This window comes from Scophthalmus maximus, chromosome 7, assembly GCF_022379125.1.
Source record: "Scophthalmus maximus strain ysfricsl-2021 chromosome 7, ASM2237912v1, whole genome shotgun sequence".
NCBI lineage: Eukaryota > Metazoa > Chordata > Actinopteri > Pleuronectiformes > Scophthalmidae > Scophthalmus > Scophthalmus maximus.
Window position 1 is genome coordinate 23,495,484 of NC_061521.1, and position 17,188 is coordinate 23,512,671.

The 17,188-nt window shown below is 45.5% G+C and overlaps 2 protein-coding genes across 3 annotated transcripts; one reads left to right on the plus strand and one right to left on the minus strand.

Moving 5' to 3' along the window:
- Nucleotides 1-69: 69 nt before the first annotated feature.
- On the minus strand, nt 70-14,309 carry aars1 (alanyl-tRNA synthetase 1). The gene is made up of 20 exons (XM_035642134.2): nt 14,156-14,309; nt 10,828-10,985; nt 10,499-10,687; nt 10,104-10,249; nt 9,511-9,702; nt 7,820-7,964; nt 7,300-7,445; nt 6,987-7,095; nt 6,718-6,868; nt 6,112-6,236; nt 5,413-5,557; nt 5,133-5,311; nt 4,832-4,945; nt 4,528-4,734; nt 4,191-4,375; nt 3,408-3,516; nt 2,521-2,634; nt 2,232-2,438; nt 1,759-1,872; nt 70-1,180 (listed from the first exon to the last, which is right to left on the minus strand). Exons 2-20 carry the CDS (start codon nt 10,969-10,971, stop codon nt 1,001-1,003), a joined length of 2,901 nt encoding a protein of 966 aa, XP_035498027.1. The 5' UTR covers nt 10,972-10,985; nt 14,156-14,309; the 3' UTR covers nt 70-1,000.
- A 126-nt stretch (nt 14,310-14,435) lies between these two features.
- On the plus strand, nt 14,436-16,869 carry exosc6 (exosome component 6). Of its 2 annotated transcripts, XM_035642152.1 has the most exons (3): nt 14,436-14,602; nt 14,716-15,129; nt 16,037-16,869. In XM_035642152.1, exons 2-3 carry the CDS (start codon nt 14,849-14,851, stop codon nt 16,581-16,583), a joined length of 828 nt encoding a protein of 275 aa, XP_035498045.1. In that variant the 5' UTR covers nt 14,436-14,602; nt 14,716-14,848; the 3' UTR covers nt 16,584-16,869. The 2 variants fall into 2 exon arrangements, with proteins under 2 accessions (XP_035498045.1, XP_035498044.1); XM_035642151.1 differs by having other exon boundaries at nt 14,436-15,129.
- Nucleotides 16,870-17,188: the final 319 nt, after the last annotated feature.

Here is a 17,188-nt window from a genome sequence, read left to right on the forward strand (position 1 = left end):
TACGTCTCCCAGATTTTCTTAAAAATCACAACAAACATCACCGATTTGAGGAAAAAAAAAAACAAGACATGAAATGTACCAGTTGTATTTATTCCATTCCCATAATGTGACATTTCTCTGAGATGGAACAGCGACGGTGAAAACAGGAATTTTTTTCAACAACAATCTGCATGGAATCAATAGTAAATGTCAAGTTAAACATTATTGGACACGTTCCTGATCGTTTTTATACAGTTAATGCATTTTACTAAATTAAACCTGTTATTTGAAAAGCAAGACTATGATACAGCTACTGCGTTTTTTACGACTCAAGTTCAACCAATCGCAGGAGAGAAACTCGCACCGGATGGACGGATGTAAACCGTACGTTAACCATGTAAGTGCTGGGCAGACTTCTCTGTCGTTGGCTGAGCTTTAGTGGTGGAGGAAGTTTTAAAAAAGCCCCAAACAAGCTTAGAAGGATTGTTTCTACATGATGAGGGCGACGCTGAGATGAAACACAAACGGGGAGGATGAACAGACGCCTGAGGTGGAAACAGTTGTTTGTTGCTTCGTCTGAGCTGTACAGTAACTGCAGGAGGCAAAAATCATAATCTCTTCCCCTGTGCACAAAACATGCAATGATGGACATGGACACGCGCTTTAAAAATGTATTTCTCAAATCATTCTCCATCTCCCGACCACTCAAGTGCATGAGAGGATCTGCTTATATATACAGTATATATATATATTCAAGCCGAGATGAGGTTTACTTGTCAGCAGTGATTCTCTCTATAAATATATGAGTAGCTCAGTTGTCGCTATAGCTGAGTGTCAGTGGTCATAAGTCAATTTTGGCCGGAGTGAGACACCCGGGAGTTGTGTTTGTTTTCCTAAATCTTTTATGAGCCAAAAGGAGAAGAGACGAGGAGAGAAGGACGGAGGGAAGGGAGGGAGGGAGAAGGGGGGAAGGATGTTTGACAATTTCTAACTCGGTTAAGACTCAGGACTTCTCTCCTCTTTAGTTTTCTCCCAGTTTGAGCCGTGCGAACTCGTTGGCCATCTCCAGCGCCTTCTGCAGACACTGCGTGTTCCGGCCCGTGGCCTGGGCCGACATGTCCTTGCCGCCTCCTTTGCCGTCCATCAGGGGACACAACTCCTGGACCCACTCGTTGGCCTTCAGGCCGCGGGTGGCCACGTCCTGGTGAGGAGAGATGGGAAGCATTTGGTCAAACAACCATTGCATTAAAAATGGCAGGGAAAATTGTGTCTGGATATTTTCCGGATGTTGCAGCAGAGAGATTTTCCGAGTCAGACAAGTTTGCAACAGCGGGAAGAGTTCCAGAACATCCGTGACGCAATGTCGCGAGCAATATTTGCGTTCTCACATACAGCCCCTCCAAAAAAGTTCAGGAAACTTGGCAGTATATGTCTTAGGCCACATCCACATTACTATTTTTTTCATTTTAAAACGCGTCCCCGTTGCTACGGTGACGCCCGCCGTCCACCCAAAATTTTTTTCGAGCAGCGAAAACAGAAGTTTGGAAACGCTGCCCCTCCCTGTTTTTGTTTGAAAACTCTGGGGATGCGTTGTGGTCTGGACGGTTAGACACGATGACACAGTCCCTCGCCTTTGCTTCCTGGTTGGTCGCGACCCGACGACCGCACATGCCCAGTGCACGTGACTGTTCAAGTGTGTTAATAACGATGTGGATTAATACTGGAGATGGTTTCAGCAGCTTGTGACTGAACGAGCGAGCAGGTGGGGGCGCGAGTTACCTGTGGGACTTGACACAGGCAGGTGATCTTGCCGGCGTCGGGGTCGACGGTGAAGAGCATGGCGGCGGTCTGAGGGGAGTGAGACTTCAGCAGCTTGAGCGACTCATTCAGAGCCTGCGAGGAAGGAAGAGGAGGGAAAGAGTAGAAAACAATGAGGGCAGAAAGAAAAACAAAGTTTCCTAATCAGCACTATTGATGTCTCAAGGTCGGAACTAATGGACCACTGAGCTCGTTTGGTTCCCATGGCAACAACACGGCAAGATATGTTATGAGACGGCGAGACACAAAGTGAATTTGAATCATGTTTGCACTTTTCATTTGTTTTCCGTACAGGATGCTGATGGAGTCTTAAAGGGTTTGAATTATAGATTTACTCCGTGTCTGTGTTAGGTGTCGTCTTTCACAAGGTCAAGCACATTTTAAATTTTGCTGGATTAAAAAAAACAAAACAATCCCTGTCCCCGACGTCCCACCTTGGCTGAGGCGCCGGTCTCCATGTCCATGACGAGCAGCTGCTGGTTGGGGCTGCTGTCGATCAGCTCCTTGGTCTTCTCCAGGACTCTCTTCTGGATGTCGGCCTTGTGGTTGCGATCCAAGTCGTCCATGGTCTTCTTCAGGCCCTTCAGGGTTTCCCTCATCTCGTCCTTCTGCCACTGGGAGATCACTGCCGTGCCTATCGACTGCAGAGAGAGGACAGACGTGACGCCGCGGCAGAGTGCTTCTCTCTTTCTTCTCAAGTCACATTAAACCGAGGGTTTTTACCTCCGTCATGTCTGCGACCTCCTTCTGTACGTCCTTGTTCGGGGCCGTCTGCTGCTTCACCTTGTCGCCCAGTGCAGACAGCGACTGTAGCAGGGCGTCGGCTTTCCTCTGGGCCTGAGGAACGAGAGACGCAGACGTGTCAGTGGGGCTGGACGATATGGCCCATGAATAATATTGCGATATATTTTAATTAAAACGGATACAGGATATATATTGTGGGTCGCGGATTATCTTTTTTTAAATTAAATTTATCAAAACAAAGAAATTCATCATAAATGATATAAACCACAAAACACTACAAATGTACGGAATAACATTTTTTTAATACGGATTTTGTGGTGAGTAACAATTTTCCGAAAATTGGGTCAAAGGCAAAAAAGGTGGAGATACCGCCCACCACTACGTGTAAGCGAGATGTGGGGAAAGAGCAAAAAGAAAAAAGAAAAAGAACAACTGCCGGGAGAGAAAAGACAAGGACATGTGGGAATGAGACAGAGGAGGCTAAAACAAGATGAAGAGAAGGATCAAACAGCAATTGTCATCTAAAAATAGTAAAGATTCATTTTGCCCTCCGGTCTGGAGGAGAGGAGAAAAAAATGCAAACGGTAGAAGTTCAACACGAGTCAAAAACAAAGCGTGATTAAAAATTCATCACTAGGAAGATTTTTTTTTCTCGCCAGGGACCAAACTAAGACACGTTGTCCCTCAGTCGGTGACACGTTTTACATTTAATCAGGCGTGTTAACGCACCTCAACAAAACAACTTTCTTAAAGTGTGGGTGGATGTGTGTGTATATGAACATAATGCGTGGATGGTGTGTGTGTGTGTGTGTGTGTGTGTGTGTGTGTGTGTGTGTGTGTGTGCGCGTGTGTGTGTGTGTGTTGACCTTCTGGGCCTCTGTTCCCGTCACGGCAACGATGCGGCGGATGCCCTTAGCGATGGCCTCTTCCGAGACGATGACAAATGGCGCGGCATGGCCCGAGTTCTGCAGATGGCTTTGGATAAGCAGAGACCAACGGTACATTAGCAAATGGCTTTTTCGTGAAGTAGTGTGGGAGGCGGGTGAAAAAAGGAAATCGAGTGGCGACAACCGGAGGAGGAGTAGGAAGAGGAAACATTACAAAACAACAGCAGCAGAAAACAGGATTGTTTGAAGTGGCTGCACATTAAAGGAAGCACAACAACGGTTTTCTAAAGAACTCAGCAGAATCAGGTGGTGGTGATGGTGAGACTTGCTTCTATACACACACATGGTCGTTTTCAACTCTTTAACACACTGAACACAGCTTTGTTCATCCTCCTGCAGTAATCTAATGAAATGAGAAGCCTCCAGGTGAATTTTACAGCCGCGAGGAGCAGACACTGAAAAAGTCAGCGGAGCAGGTCTAATCGCTGGACTGAGCTCTACTCCGCTAAAACGGTCCGGGCCCTCGTCTGCGCAGGAGAAAAAATTGTTCCGCCGTAAAAAAAGAGCAGGAAAAAAACAATTAATGGCTTCCACCGTTTTTTTTTTAAACACTTCTTCACCACTGGGGAGGTCTGGCTTCACACAGACATTGAAAATACGCGGTGACAACTCTCATTCCTCCGGTCAGAACTGTATGTGCTCTGCGACGGGCGCTGGTTTGTATCCCCACTCACCAGTGAACAATAAGAAATATATACTCACGTTCCACCACAGAACTCGATGGAGGTGAGGGAGCCGGCGGTGCTGCTGGGGTCGTCCAGCAGGTCCTGGACGGGGCAGCCGATGGACACGACTCGCACGGGGTCGGGGTAGGTCTCGTCGAACACGGCGCGCAGACCTTGAATCGCCTTGGCCTCTGCGAGGGGGGTGTCCATGGCGTACACCGGCTGCGGGCGTGTATGGATATGGATCACAGGACAAAGGGTCAGACCACATGAAATTAAATGGATCTTGATGAAAAAAAATCTGGCATATTTAGGGGACTGATATCTGGGCCGTCATTCCAATTCTTCAGTTTCGTATATTTTCCCACACTGACCTTAGCCTCTCTGATCATGGCACAGGCGATCTCCTCCGTCCGTCGGACCTCCCCTGTGCTGAGGGCGCCCTTGGCGGTGAAGTCGAAGCGCAGGCGGTCGGGGGCGACCAGGGAACCCCTCTGGTCTGCCTCCCCCAGGACTCCGCGCAGGGCGAAGTTCAAGATGTGTGTGGCGGTGTGGTTGCTCATGATGGTCCTGCGACGAGCCTGGAGAGAGTGCGTGGAAAGACCCAGAGCTTAAGAGACAGATCCTGAAAGATGTGTGAGACTTGATATTCCACTTCACTGAACAACGCGGACTCACCTCGTCTACGTGCAAAGTGACGCGGTCTCCGACCTTCAACGTCCCGTAGACTGTCCCCACGTGCAGGACGTAACCTCCTCGGACCTGCGTGTTCTTCACCGTGAACTCCATCCGCTGCAAACAAGAGACGAGCGATGTGAGAGGTTGGCAGAAGAAAAAATTATAATAATCCTGATAACGGGGTAATTATCTTATCTCGCCAGTTAACACAAGCTTTGGCAGAAACCTCTTTTTACTAAACACTCTCAAACAGCATCAGTGGGGTGCGTTACAACCCACAGAGCATTTCTGTAGCACTCACGTCCTCCGTGTTGTCGTCCTCCCGCAGCATGAAGCCCTCGTCGAACGTCTGCCCGCCTTGCTCAGCGTAGAAGGACGTCTGGTCCAGCAGCACGCCGCACTGTTGACCCGTGGTCACCTCGTCGCAGAAGGCGCGGTCGCGGCGCAGGGCCAGCACGGTGGCCGAGGTCTGCTGAAAGGCTAAATGCGCAATAAAAAACAGGAAAAAAGAGCGGGGGGTCAGTTGTGAAAATACAGACTTGGACTAAAAGCCTGCGAGCGGGAAAAAAAAGCAAGCTCACCGTATTTGCCGCTTTCGTTCGAGGTGTATTTGTATTTGGGGGCGTCGTCGGTGGCGGGCGTCTTCTTGTTCCTCAGCTCGTCGATGGCGTAGATGTCCAACATGATGTGGTCCTGGTCGCCTGCGCCTTTACCCTGGGACTTCAACTACACACACACACACAGACCTGTGTTGTCACACACTCGTAACACAAACCCAACGCACCATATCGTTAGTTTGGTGGAAGCAAACGTACAAACTTCTAAAGCTAAATGACTCTGACATGAATCTCACGGCACAGCTTCCGAAATCCTATGAAATTCGTGCAACAAAGAACTCCTGTGGTTGTTTCAAGAACAGAGGGAGGCCCCACCAAGTATTCGTATGCCGTTTCCCTAATGAAGAGCTCGGTGTGTGTTAACTGTGAGGGTTTGTTGGCCCGGCGGCTGTGAGGATGCAGTGCTACAGAGAAGAAATCAATCTTCCTGCTGAATCTAACACCGAGGGATTAGAACGGGTCCGTAAAGTAAATGAGGATTTATTTAAACAGCAGGAGGAAACGGGCTTCTGCTTCTGACTTACAGTGCAATACTGCAGAATGCTGACGTGAGGCAAAACGCCGTTTCCCACGGGAGACGACGCACAACAACTGCTCAGTGGAGTTTTCCTCGCAGAGCAGAGTCAGTGACTATCAGAAGTTTTTTCCCTCCAGTCTCCTCACCTGTGCCGCCTTCTTCTCCTCCTCAAAGGACGCCAGGTCCACGGCCATGCCCTTCTCCTCGGCGATGAGCGAGGTCAGGTCCAGGGGGAAGCCGTACGTGTCGTACAGCAGCCATGCTGTGTCACCTGGACGCACACGGACAAAGAGAGAGAAGACGCTGCTTGATATGCAGGAGAGACGTGTAGCAAATGATGCCGACGACACCGCCCTCTGGGACAAAGAATAAAAAATAAAAAATTGGAGCTAAACGAAATCCAATACAGTGAACACTAACAATACCTGGAGGTCGTTACAAAGGGGATACTTGATGTGGATCCATTTTGTTTGTGTGTCATTTGTATTCTGATCATAGTCTGAGGATTTTTAAAGACGGAATAAGAAAGATTTGAGACACGGTGATTCTTGACTGACAGAAGTATGAGTGAAGGACGAAGTCAACAAAAACATTCTGATTGGATCAGAAGAGAGAAAACAAGGGAAGGACAGAGAACAGACCCTAAAAAGATGAAGTGATGTGGGTGGTGAGGAGATATGAAGGGCAGAGAAAGGAAGAAGAAAATAAACAAAATTGTAAACAAATGTCATTTGTCTTTGAGTGCGTCTCACCTGGGATGGTCTTGCTTTCTCCCAGACTCATGATCTTCCGGTCGAGGATGCGGCGCCCCCTGCTGAGGGTTTTGAGGAACTGCTCCTCCTCCTCGTTGACAATGTCCTTCACCATCTCGGGGTCTTTCTTCAGCTCCGGGAAAGCGTCGCCCTGCACGGAAGAAGGGAAGCGTACGTAAGCAGGTGATAGGGAGATCGATGACGAGCTGGAGAGGAAGAGGAGCTGAACTGAAACAGGAAATGTGTTAAATGCACGGTGACTCTCTCACCAGGGAAGTGACCACCACGTCCACCAGGGAGGCGAAGAAGCCCTTCTGAGCTCCAAGCTTCTCGTGGGAGTAACGGACTGCGCGACGCAGGATCCTCCTCAACACGTAGCTGCACATGATGGAAACAAAAGAAGATTATGATCAATAATCAAAACTTAACAACAAACTCCTGCATTCATATCTACGCCGTCTGAAACTGAATGAAGCTTTGCAATATTGTACGAACTCTGAGGTGAGCGTCTACTGTGCATGTACTCTGTATGCTGCGCTCGAGGCTGTACATATTTATATTCTGACATTTTTCACGTCTCACCCTCTTCCTGTGTTGTCGGGTCGACCACCGTCCGATAGGGCGATGGTGATGGTGCGGGCGTGGTCGGCCAGCACGCGGTAAGCCATGTCGATACCGTCGGCGTCCTCGGCACCTACTTTACCGGTGTACGGTCGAGCACCAGTTCCCTGAAAAAAAAAAAACGAAAAAACTTCATGTAGCAAATGTGGAAAAAACTGAATATTTTCAATTTATATTTTTTTGTCATACAAGAAATGGTGATGTTAGAATTAAGGATGTGTTCATCTCAAACTCTCAGATCAACCTCACACATTTCTAAACTTACTTCAATGTTTATTTTAGTCCTGAACACAAACATTTGTGATATATTAATTTGAACTAAATCATTTATTCACATATTTTTTGAACATATTCTGCTTAGGAATCACTCATAAAGAACATCATCAGGGCTTCCCGGTGGATTCTGATGGTCTCTAAACACCCTCGCCTGCGGAGTGTGTTTCTTTACGCGACCTCACACACGTCTTGGCAATGTCGGTACCTTCTCGATGGCTTCAAAGTACGGGATGAAGAGGTCGGTGTCGTAGTTGGACATTTTGTTCTGCAGCACAGACACCAGACGCTCCAGACCCATCCCGGTGTCGATGCTCTTCTTGGGCAGCAGCTTCAGCTCCGTCTCGGACTCTCTGAGGAAAGGGGCGGAGGGGGGAGAACGAGTTAGAGACGCCGGATTCGTCGATCCGTAAATAAGCGTATGACAAGAGTAAATGAGTGATTTACTCTGCGTTCACGTGCGAGAATTTGTTCTGCCAATGTTTTGTGATTTAGTTCCACGTTTCATTTAAAAAAAACAAGCAATTAATCCGTTCCGCATACCTTCTCTTTCGTGGTCTACATGGCAAGGTAATCGGATTACTTCAGCAGAATTTACTTGTATTTCACCTTAATCCTCTGACGTGAAATAGGTCTAATGTTATCAAGTGAACAATCTTACAAACGTATCTCAGGAGTGTGTGGAGAGAGGGTGTGTGTACATTTTGTTCAGTGGCTGCTCTGCATATTGTACAAAACAGAAAGAGGATGAAGGCGTGTCCGAATTCCAACGGCACCTGGTTTTAATTGATGGTTGGGTTTATATTTAGACGTGCTGCTGTCACAGACAGCTTGTGATCATTTTAACGTCTTGAATTAACCCACCAAAACAGTTAAAAGCCTCGAGATCAAGCAAATTCAGATGCAGGGGACAAAAACATCTGAACAATAAAACTGTTAGGAGAATGAAATCAACTGGAGAAATGTTTCACGGCGACTAACAAACTGAATCAGGAACTTATTCAGAGGATACAGATTTAAAATTGTTGTTGTGGTCCATTTGTTTTGGATTATTGTTTGAAAGCTGCCAGACCGTGTCTGTCTGAATAAGAGCGTGTTTATTTATGTCAATTTATTTGTTTATCATGAGAAAAGTCTTCAGTAGGTGGAAAAGATTTAAAAAAGGAAATATGAAGCCATACAGTGACTATCTCGCCAAATATTATTCTTCCATCATAAGACTTTTGTTTTGTCCTGCTCCTTATTCCTGTGTAGATTAATAAAGTGCAGACGCGTCTGTTTTTTTAATGAGCTCTTTCAATGGTCATATCCTGCCAGAGAACAAAAAAAAGCACTCGTAACTAAAATATTGTTGATACAGCACATCTCAGTGTATGTGCCGTCGCATTTTTGAGAAGTTAATTTCATTGTCATCTGGTGGCTTTTAAATCACAAACCTTAATATATTTTACTGACTTCAATATAAATGTAAATCTCAGACAGATAAGCCAAATGCAGAAACACTTGATTCTAATACAATATGGACTTGACTCTGTGGGGATTATCCAAAGGCTGAAGCTTCTACACTACACTCATTTAATCCCAGTATAGGATTTAGAGGTTCTCGAAACAATGACGTGACGTGTAAACAAACGCAATGAACCAGAAAGATTTTGCATTTGCATTAAAAAGAATGTTTACTTTGGAACAACTGTAACAAACCTAAGAGGTGTCATGGGAATTATTTAACCAAACAATGTGAAACTGAAAAATAAACCTTGTTTATTCTGAAAACGCATCATTTATTCCACATATCATTAAAAATAAAGTTGCTGGCCTATACGTCTGCACTGATTATTGATTAGTGAGGTAAATACACTGTCCTGTCCACATCAATGTCTCCGTGTGTGAGTCTGTTACCTGTTGAACTGGATGAACACCAGGTTCCAGATCTCCAGGACGTTGGGGTCGTCCATGTTCACCAGGTGGGAGGCGTCTCTGCCGCCGATGCGGTCGAAGTGGATCTCGCTGCAGGGGCCGCAGGGACCCGTGTCGCCCATCTCCCAGAAGTTGTCCTTCATGCTGCCGGGCAGGATGCGAGCCTCGTCCATGCTGAGAGGAACAAAGCCAACAAGGAGAGAGAGAGAGAAGATATTTATGCGATCCAAAAATCTAATTGCGATTGGTTCCACTACGTATTGTTCTTAAGTTATCGTGTTCACGAGAACACTGCACTGTTGTAAACGCCGAGGGGAAAAACGTTTCATGTGAGGATGAGATATGATTTGAGATTAAAAGAAGTGGGGAGAAGAAGATCATCTTCTAGGCTGTTGTTGTAAGAAGTACGGTGCCTCAGAGGGAAGTTCCCCCCGGGACTGATCGCACAACATTATGCAATTACTTTAAACAGGCGAAAGATATACAGCGGCTGTTGTGCAGCGCTCGTGCACGAAAAAACCCAGATAAGACCTTTTAAAATCTGTTTTTGATATCATTCTTCCAGCGAGTCTCACCCTAAGTCGATCCAGATCTGTTTGCACTCCAGGTCGGGCTCCAGACCGGCTTCATCGCTGCCCCCGAAGTAGGTTACGTACAGTCGGTCGATGGAGATGCCGAACTCCTGGGTCAGCAGCTCCAGGGCCATCTTACAGGCCAGTTGCTGCAGGGGAAGGCAAGGAGACGCAGAATGAGACGAGTGGACAAAAAAAGTTAATCACACAGAATCTAAAGTAACCGTTTATGATTCTACAATTTAGAAAGTTTCTTTGCATGTGTATAAAGTTTGTTGTTGGCCATTTCCATTGACTGAACAGTGAGTTACACATCAAATATTAATGTCACCCAGTATCAGTTGGATTATAATTGATAAAAAAGAGATAAAGCTGGATAGGGATGACAAGATAATTACCTTGAAGTAGTCCCCAAAGGACCAGGAGCCCAGCATCTCGAAGAAGGTGTGATGGTAGACATCTTTACCCACATCGTCCAGGTCATTGTGTTTTCCTCCTGCACGGATACACTTCTGGGTGTTGGCGGCGCGATGCAGCCTCGCCATAGGGTGGGACGGGTCGATGGTGTTGAGGAAGATGGGTTTGAACTAAGGGAACCGGGGGAACAAAAAGGATCAGTTGTTGTTTAAATCAGTGGGCGGGTATGTAAAGGAAGGTGGCCGGAGGGAGAGAGGCACAGATATTTTTGGAAAGACGTGGAGAGAGAGAGACCCGTGGTTAACGTTACCTGGTTCATGCCGGCGTTGGCGAAGAGCAGCGTGGGGTCGTCCAGCGGGACGACGGCGGACGAGTGGACGTACTGGTGCTCATAGCGACGGAAGAAGTCGATGAACTTCTCACGGATCTGAGCGGCGCTCAAAGAGGAGTCCATTCTGAATCAGCTCTCTGATCAAAAGTACAAAAAAGAAAAATGTTTAGACACACAGCCGTCAATGGTAGCAGCTAGGCACTTCCACATTGGCTTCACTTTCAGGACTCGGTGAACACGACTACTTTTATACACAGTCTATGGTTTAACAGTATGAAGATTTATTTATGTACGTTTCTAGAACAGCTTGAGAACAAAACTTGAGTTCCCAGAATACATAGGGCAACAGAGGAAGAAAAGGCATTTGGTCTCACGAAAACAAGCTTTTGCTGTTAAATTGATTAAATTGTCAAAAAAGTTGGGACTGTTTGAACTGTTGAAACCTAAACTAAATTGTGTGTTTGAGTTCTTCTTGTGCCTGCACCTCAGTCTGATTGTATTGACCAGACTGAGCTACTGCCAACTTGGAAGTTATGGCGTAACATCGGCAGAGAGCAGCCAACAACAGCTGTTATTGTGGACGACGTTGATAAATCTGGTTGAAGTTTCCCAGTGTGATTCTGGCAACAACAGTAACATGGACATGGAGCAGAGTGAGTTGCTGAGTCACCGGCCCCCTCATCGTCTGCAAAAGATATTTGTCATAAGGCAACGACACCAGTTACAAACCAGTGTAACGAGCTTGTCTAAAGATCAACAAAATATCCCCAAGGTCAATGAGAATTGTGGGCAATGTTGTCTATAAATTAGCAGGAACATTTTAAAGGCAATACTGAATCTTTATACGATGTTTGCATCAATGTCATGCAGGTTATCAGGTTATTTAATAATTCTCCAAATTAGGCACCAACATGCATCTGTAGCATTCTCTATGTTTCCAGACGTTTATTTAGTGGAAGTGATTTATTTTGACCTTCCCTGTCTAATTAAGTATACATTAAATAAAAGCCCTACTGTCTAGACCACGTAAAGATGATCATAATCCTTCTTATTAGTGCTGAAAACAATTATTCAGTTTGAACTACGCATTTTCCTAAGATCTCCCTGTGTCGTGTTTTGTCCAAAATGCACGAACATTGAATTTAACAAAGGTGCAAAACAGGAAAAAGAAAGAAAAAAAATCTTAAATAATTTGGACCATGAATCAAAATCCTTTCCTGTCAGTCGACTAATCGTCAATTCTTTTTCAGCACCATATGCCGACCCCTAACCTATCGTCACGTCAGCGTGTGAGGAGTAATACGTGTCCAAACAGGCCGTCGCAGCAGAGATGTACCACTCTGTCGTTCCCCTCCAGACAAACTGGCCTTCGGCTCCTCACATAAACCGACAGCAGCTCAGGAATCCTGCGACGCCTGTGAGGCTTTTTTTCGTCCTGCAATGCGCTGTAACCACCATACTGTCAGTCAGTTTGTGTTCTGACTGACAACATGGCAATGTCATGTTACTGCAGTGTTGCATCAGCAAATCACCCGGCTTACGGATAATTTGACTTTTCTCAAGTTCTTTGTGCTCATCGTTGTGCAAATCAAAAATGCATACAAACTACAGCCTTGAGCCTTGAATGCGTCGAGGACACCCCGTCGGTGCCAGGGTTGTGCACAAATGCTAAAGTTTTGTGAGATGAAGTTTTAGTGTTTAACACTCAGCAGCCGCCAAGAGGAACCTCGAGAAGCTCATGTGAACAGTCGTGAAGGAAGAAAAAGAGAAGAAAAAAAACTTAACTTGCAGTTGATGGGCTTTGTCAATAGACAGAAATGGAATTGAAAAACAGTTGTGATAATCGGTAAATTACTGAAGTCATACATTTATCAGAGAAAATGACAAACATTGCAGGACCCTGGTTCCCAAATGTGAAGACTTGCTTTTTTCCCGCTCCCTGTTTATATTATCGTAAAATTTAACACACGCTTATATTTTAATATATGATATGTTAAGATGCAAAGTAACCTAGTCTTTATTCAGCAATGTATTGTGTGGAGAAAGTAACAAATGTAAAAGAAGAAAAAAAGTGAAACTCTCCATAACACATACGAAGGATATTGCATTGATTTGATTTGGAAAAAGTTTAGGAGGAAAAAAAATATTGTGTTTTTCTTTGACTGGCCAGAAGTCAAATTCATTTTTTCTCCTCCAATAGTTTATTCAGTGAAATTCTGACATCAAATTAAAGTGTCTTTGATCTGCCTCTCCTGAGGTTCTTCCATTTTTCTTAAGTGCCATGGGTTTGTATGTATCTGTGTCTGCTCTGCTCAGAGACCCAAGCCTGGATGAAAAGCTACTTAAACCTGATTCGATTGCAATTCAAGTCATATTGAAAATACAATAAATGGAAAAAAAGCCCTGAAATGCCCCTGAAGGCTTTTAATCATTTCATATTTCTGGACTCGTCACCAAGCACTATCACAAAGAACCCTGTGCTACCTATAATTATTAAAAGGCAGCAGAATTCAAATGGCCATCCGTTCGTAAACTAGCTGACAAAGGAAACCCCACAAGCTGCTGCGTTCAGCTCTCTGGAGCCGGCAAGCGGGGACAGTAAACAGCTGCTGTTCCCCATCCTGACTACTAAAACCACCCTGTTGGCAACCAGAGGAAGTGGAGACAAGGGGTTGTGAAGGAGGGATGGAAATGTATTTCCGCCTATGGAAAAATGACAACCAGTGGGCCACAACACAGGATCAGGGGGTGTGAGAGCAGATCAACAAGAGGGGAGGATTATGTAATTGTAGGGATGCAAATGCAAAACAAGAGGGGTTTTTTTTTTTTTGGAGCTCTGATGGATGATGGATCAGGTCCACAGAGTCAAACCAAATCCAGATTAGTCAGTGAAGCTGTGCTGTGCTTGGTTTTCAAGAAACATGGCGAATTTTAATTGATTCCACCTGCAGGTGGAGGCTACAAAACCAGACTAGCGTGAATGACAAGTGTCAGACTTGTCACTTTCCTTTTCCCAGTGCTAACTTACATCACTTCATGAATTGGCAACATGACAACTGAAATAGTACCACTCGTGTCCGACATCATCATTAATATTTATGTGCTTTTAAAATTATTTTTTTGGTCGTTATTGGATCATCAGCTGTTCAGAGGCACTAGCTTGACGTTAGCTTAGCTAAAAGTTAGCCCAGCCGGCCACCACTGCCATGTCCGGACGTCTCAGCGCCGCACTCCTGACACACAACCCCCCGCTTCAGTGAACGAAACGGCGACTTTTAGCCACTTCCAAATAAATGAAAATACTCACACAAGTCGCCTTAGTCGCACAATGAACCGCTGACTGCTCTCAAAACACACACACAGCGTTCAGCCCACGCCGCTCGAGCCACAAGGAAGAAGAAGAAGGAGGGAGCGCTGCAGAGCCGGTGAACACGCCCAAGGCAGCCGCCGATTGGTCCGGCACACCATTGCGTCAGAAAAGGTCCATCTCCATTGGACAAGCCCCGCTGTCAATCACAGCCAAACCCGCCACAGCTACTACGGTTCCCAACATCCCATTCAGCGCTTTGGCTGATGCAATGAAAAAGACTCTGGTGTCAGTGGAGATTTATGTTCTGCATCATGAAGAAAAATCAATTATGCACACATTCGTAATTTAAAAAAAAAATACATCGATTACAATTTCTAGTAGTCTGAGTAATTTGTATATTTATTCACGTTCTGGTCCTTGTCACCACGATACGAATCTCCAATGGTGTAATATTTTGTGATTTATAAGATGAACGATGACGGTTTAATATTATTGCAGCCAAGCACGTTTTGAGAAATGTATATGTATTTATTATGACTGATGCAATTTTATTTCAGTGCCACGTTTGGATGGAAGGAACCACATTCTCCGCTTGCTGTGTTTCCAAGGGGACTACATTCCGTGCAGGACCTGGACTGCATGCGGCTGCCGCTGCTGTGGTGAACTTTGCGTTCGTCTCGTTCTCGCACCATGCCGACCGACAACAAACGCGTTCGCGGGCCAGAAGTGTCGCAGAGCCCGTCTCTGTTTCTTTGCAAGCCCGCGGTGGTTGTCCCGCCGCCGTGCGGGCCCAGGCCGGACGGTCGCCAGCGGGACCAGGTGGACGTCCGCGCCGTGTTCGTCCGGTGCGGGCTGGTGAGCCAGGCCAAGGGCTCCGCGTACATCGAGGCCGGCGACACCAAGCTGATGTGCTGCGTGTACGGCCCCAAAGAGACGGAGCGCAAGGACGAGACCGACATGAAATGTGGAAGGTCTGTACTGATCTATGTGTTGATTTGATTGATTAATAATATGAATACGATATGTCACTTCGAAATAAACAACTGGAGCTTTAAGACCAAAAAACGTGAGCAGGTGCCAGTTATCACCAAGATCAAGTTACAGCTGTGTTAAGAATTATCGTAATATTTGAAATATTTATAAGGCATGTCCATTAATGATTAAAGGCCAGTCCCCTATGATTAGTGTGATTGAGGTGTTGCAGTGATAATATACCGTGTGGTTGGGGGGGGGGGGGGGGCTGCAATGTAAATACATGAAACATCAAAATTAACCACATTTCTTAATAAAAATGAAGAAATGTAGTTAATTTTTTTCCCTTTAAATCCTTTAAATGTAATCTTAAATAAAGGTCTGATTCATTTTGTCGCCTGTGATTGACATCACATCTAATTTGCGCCTACGTCAGTGTTATGGTTGTTTGCCAGAAGACATCATAAATTGTCCTTTAATCCAGTTTTGAGCCACTTGGTTGCTCTAGCTATATATTTTAAACACTATATATTTTTAAATAACCTCCTCAATGTTTAACACGGAGGCAATCCTAACCGATAGAAGTTGACTGCACTTACACCAATGATTGTAATCTCATGCTACCTATGTTTTGAGATTGCTTTTACCAATGAAAAGTGCTCTATAAATGAAATTTATTATTATATGTTATTGTTTCGATTGAGAGGCCCCTGGTGGCAGAAAATTTTATATTGTGCCTTTAAATATAACTTTCAATTGTATGTCATTAACCTGAGCTCAGCTGGGTTCACCCTCAAGCATCCAGATCATTACTTCAAATCATACATTTTTGCCTTTGGTCTCTACTGTAGGAAAAGTTTATCAAGATAACAAAACTCTAAACTCTGTCCTTTTCTGTGGATCCAGATTGACAACTGACATGCGCTTTGCTCCGTTTTCCTGCCCGGAGAGGGGCTCCTGGATCCAGGGGAGCCAGGACAAAGACTTCTCGCTGATGCTGCACGAGAGTCTGCAGCCGGCGGTGTGTCTCCACAAATACCCGCGCTCTCAGATCGAGGTCAACGTGATGGTCCTGGAGAACAGCGGTTCGGTTCTGGCCCACGCAGTCACGTGCGCTTCCCTCGCTCTCGCGGATGCTGGGATCGAAATGTACGACCTGGTACTCGGTTGCTCCATCCGGCAGGACGGTGGCTCTTACGTGGTCGACCCTTCTTACACGGAGCAGAACGGCTGCAGCTCAGTCCGCAGCGAGAACCAGGGCAATCTGACTGTTGCGTTCCTCCCCAGCCTGAACCAGATTTCTGGGCTGCAGTCGGATGGAGAAATGACTGAAGAGACTCTGGCGGCCGGGGTTCGGACCTGCATCGAGGGATGCTATAAACTGTACCCAGTCATCCAACAAGCCCTGGCCAAGTCTGTTCGCAGGGCCGCGCCCCCACCATCAGAGAGCTGAGAGACTCCTCAACCAATAACTGCTCAGTTCATAGTTTTTTCTAATTTACAATGTCCAGACTTTACATTGACAACATAACCTATTTTTCTATGTTTGCTACTATGTTCTTTGAATAATGAAACTGTTTAAACTTTGCATTTGGAGCTTTAAAGTTGATTGACACTGGAGAAGGAAAAAAAAAATTTAATTAGAGGAATGGGATTGCTCATCTGTAATATTTTCTCAATTTTGTGTGATGATGTAAAGTGCAACAATACCCAAAATAAAGTTATCTGGTAGAAAACTACACTGCTTCTGAAACAACGTCGCTTTACACTTTATGTTGCACCTGTGGTTTAGCCTGAACTCAGTGCCTGTGTCCAGAAAGAAGTTGAGAGACGGGGAATGTAAATAGTGGTTGTGGCAGCTAACAGCTACAGCCACACATTACCAGCTGTGGGTGTGCTAGCAGGCACATGCAGACCATGTTAGCTACCATGCTAACAAAATCAACTATGTACATAAATGAATGTACTTATAATGTGAATAATATGGGCTAAAAAATCAAAAAATCAATCCAGCGAAAAATATTCTTGCATTGTAATTTGTATAGGTGTTTTGTGAGT

Coding starts and splice junctions, on each gene's coding strand:
- aars1 (XM_035642134.2), bottom strand. CDS start 10,971: ATGGACTCCTCTTTGAGCGCCGCTCAGATCCGTGAGAAGTTCATCGAC. Junction 7,965..9,510: donor GTGTTCATCCAGTTCAACAG/GTAACAGACTCA, acceptor CCCTTTCCTCAG/AGAGTCCGAGACGGAGCTGA. Junction 1,181..1,758: donor GCCTGTGTCAAGTCCCACAG/GTAACTCGCGCC, acceptor TCTCCTCACCAG/GACGTGGCCACCCGCGGCCT.
- exosc6 (XM_035642151.1), top strand. CDS start 14,849: ATGCCGACCGACAACAAACGCGTTCGCGGGCCAGAAGTGTCGCAGAGC. Junction 15,130..16,036: donor ACCGACATGAAATGTGGAAG/GTCTGTACTGAT, acceptor CTGTGGATCCAG/ATTGACAACTGACATGCGCT.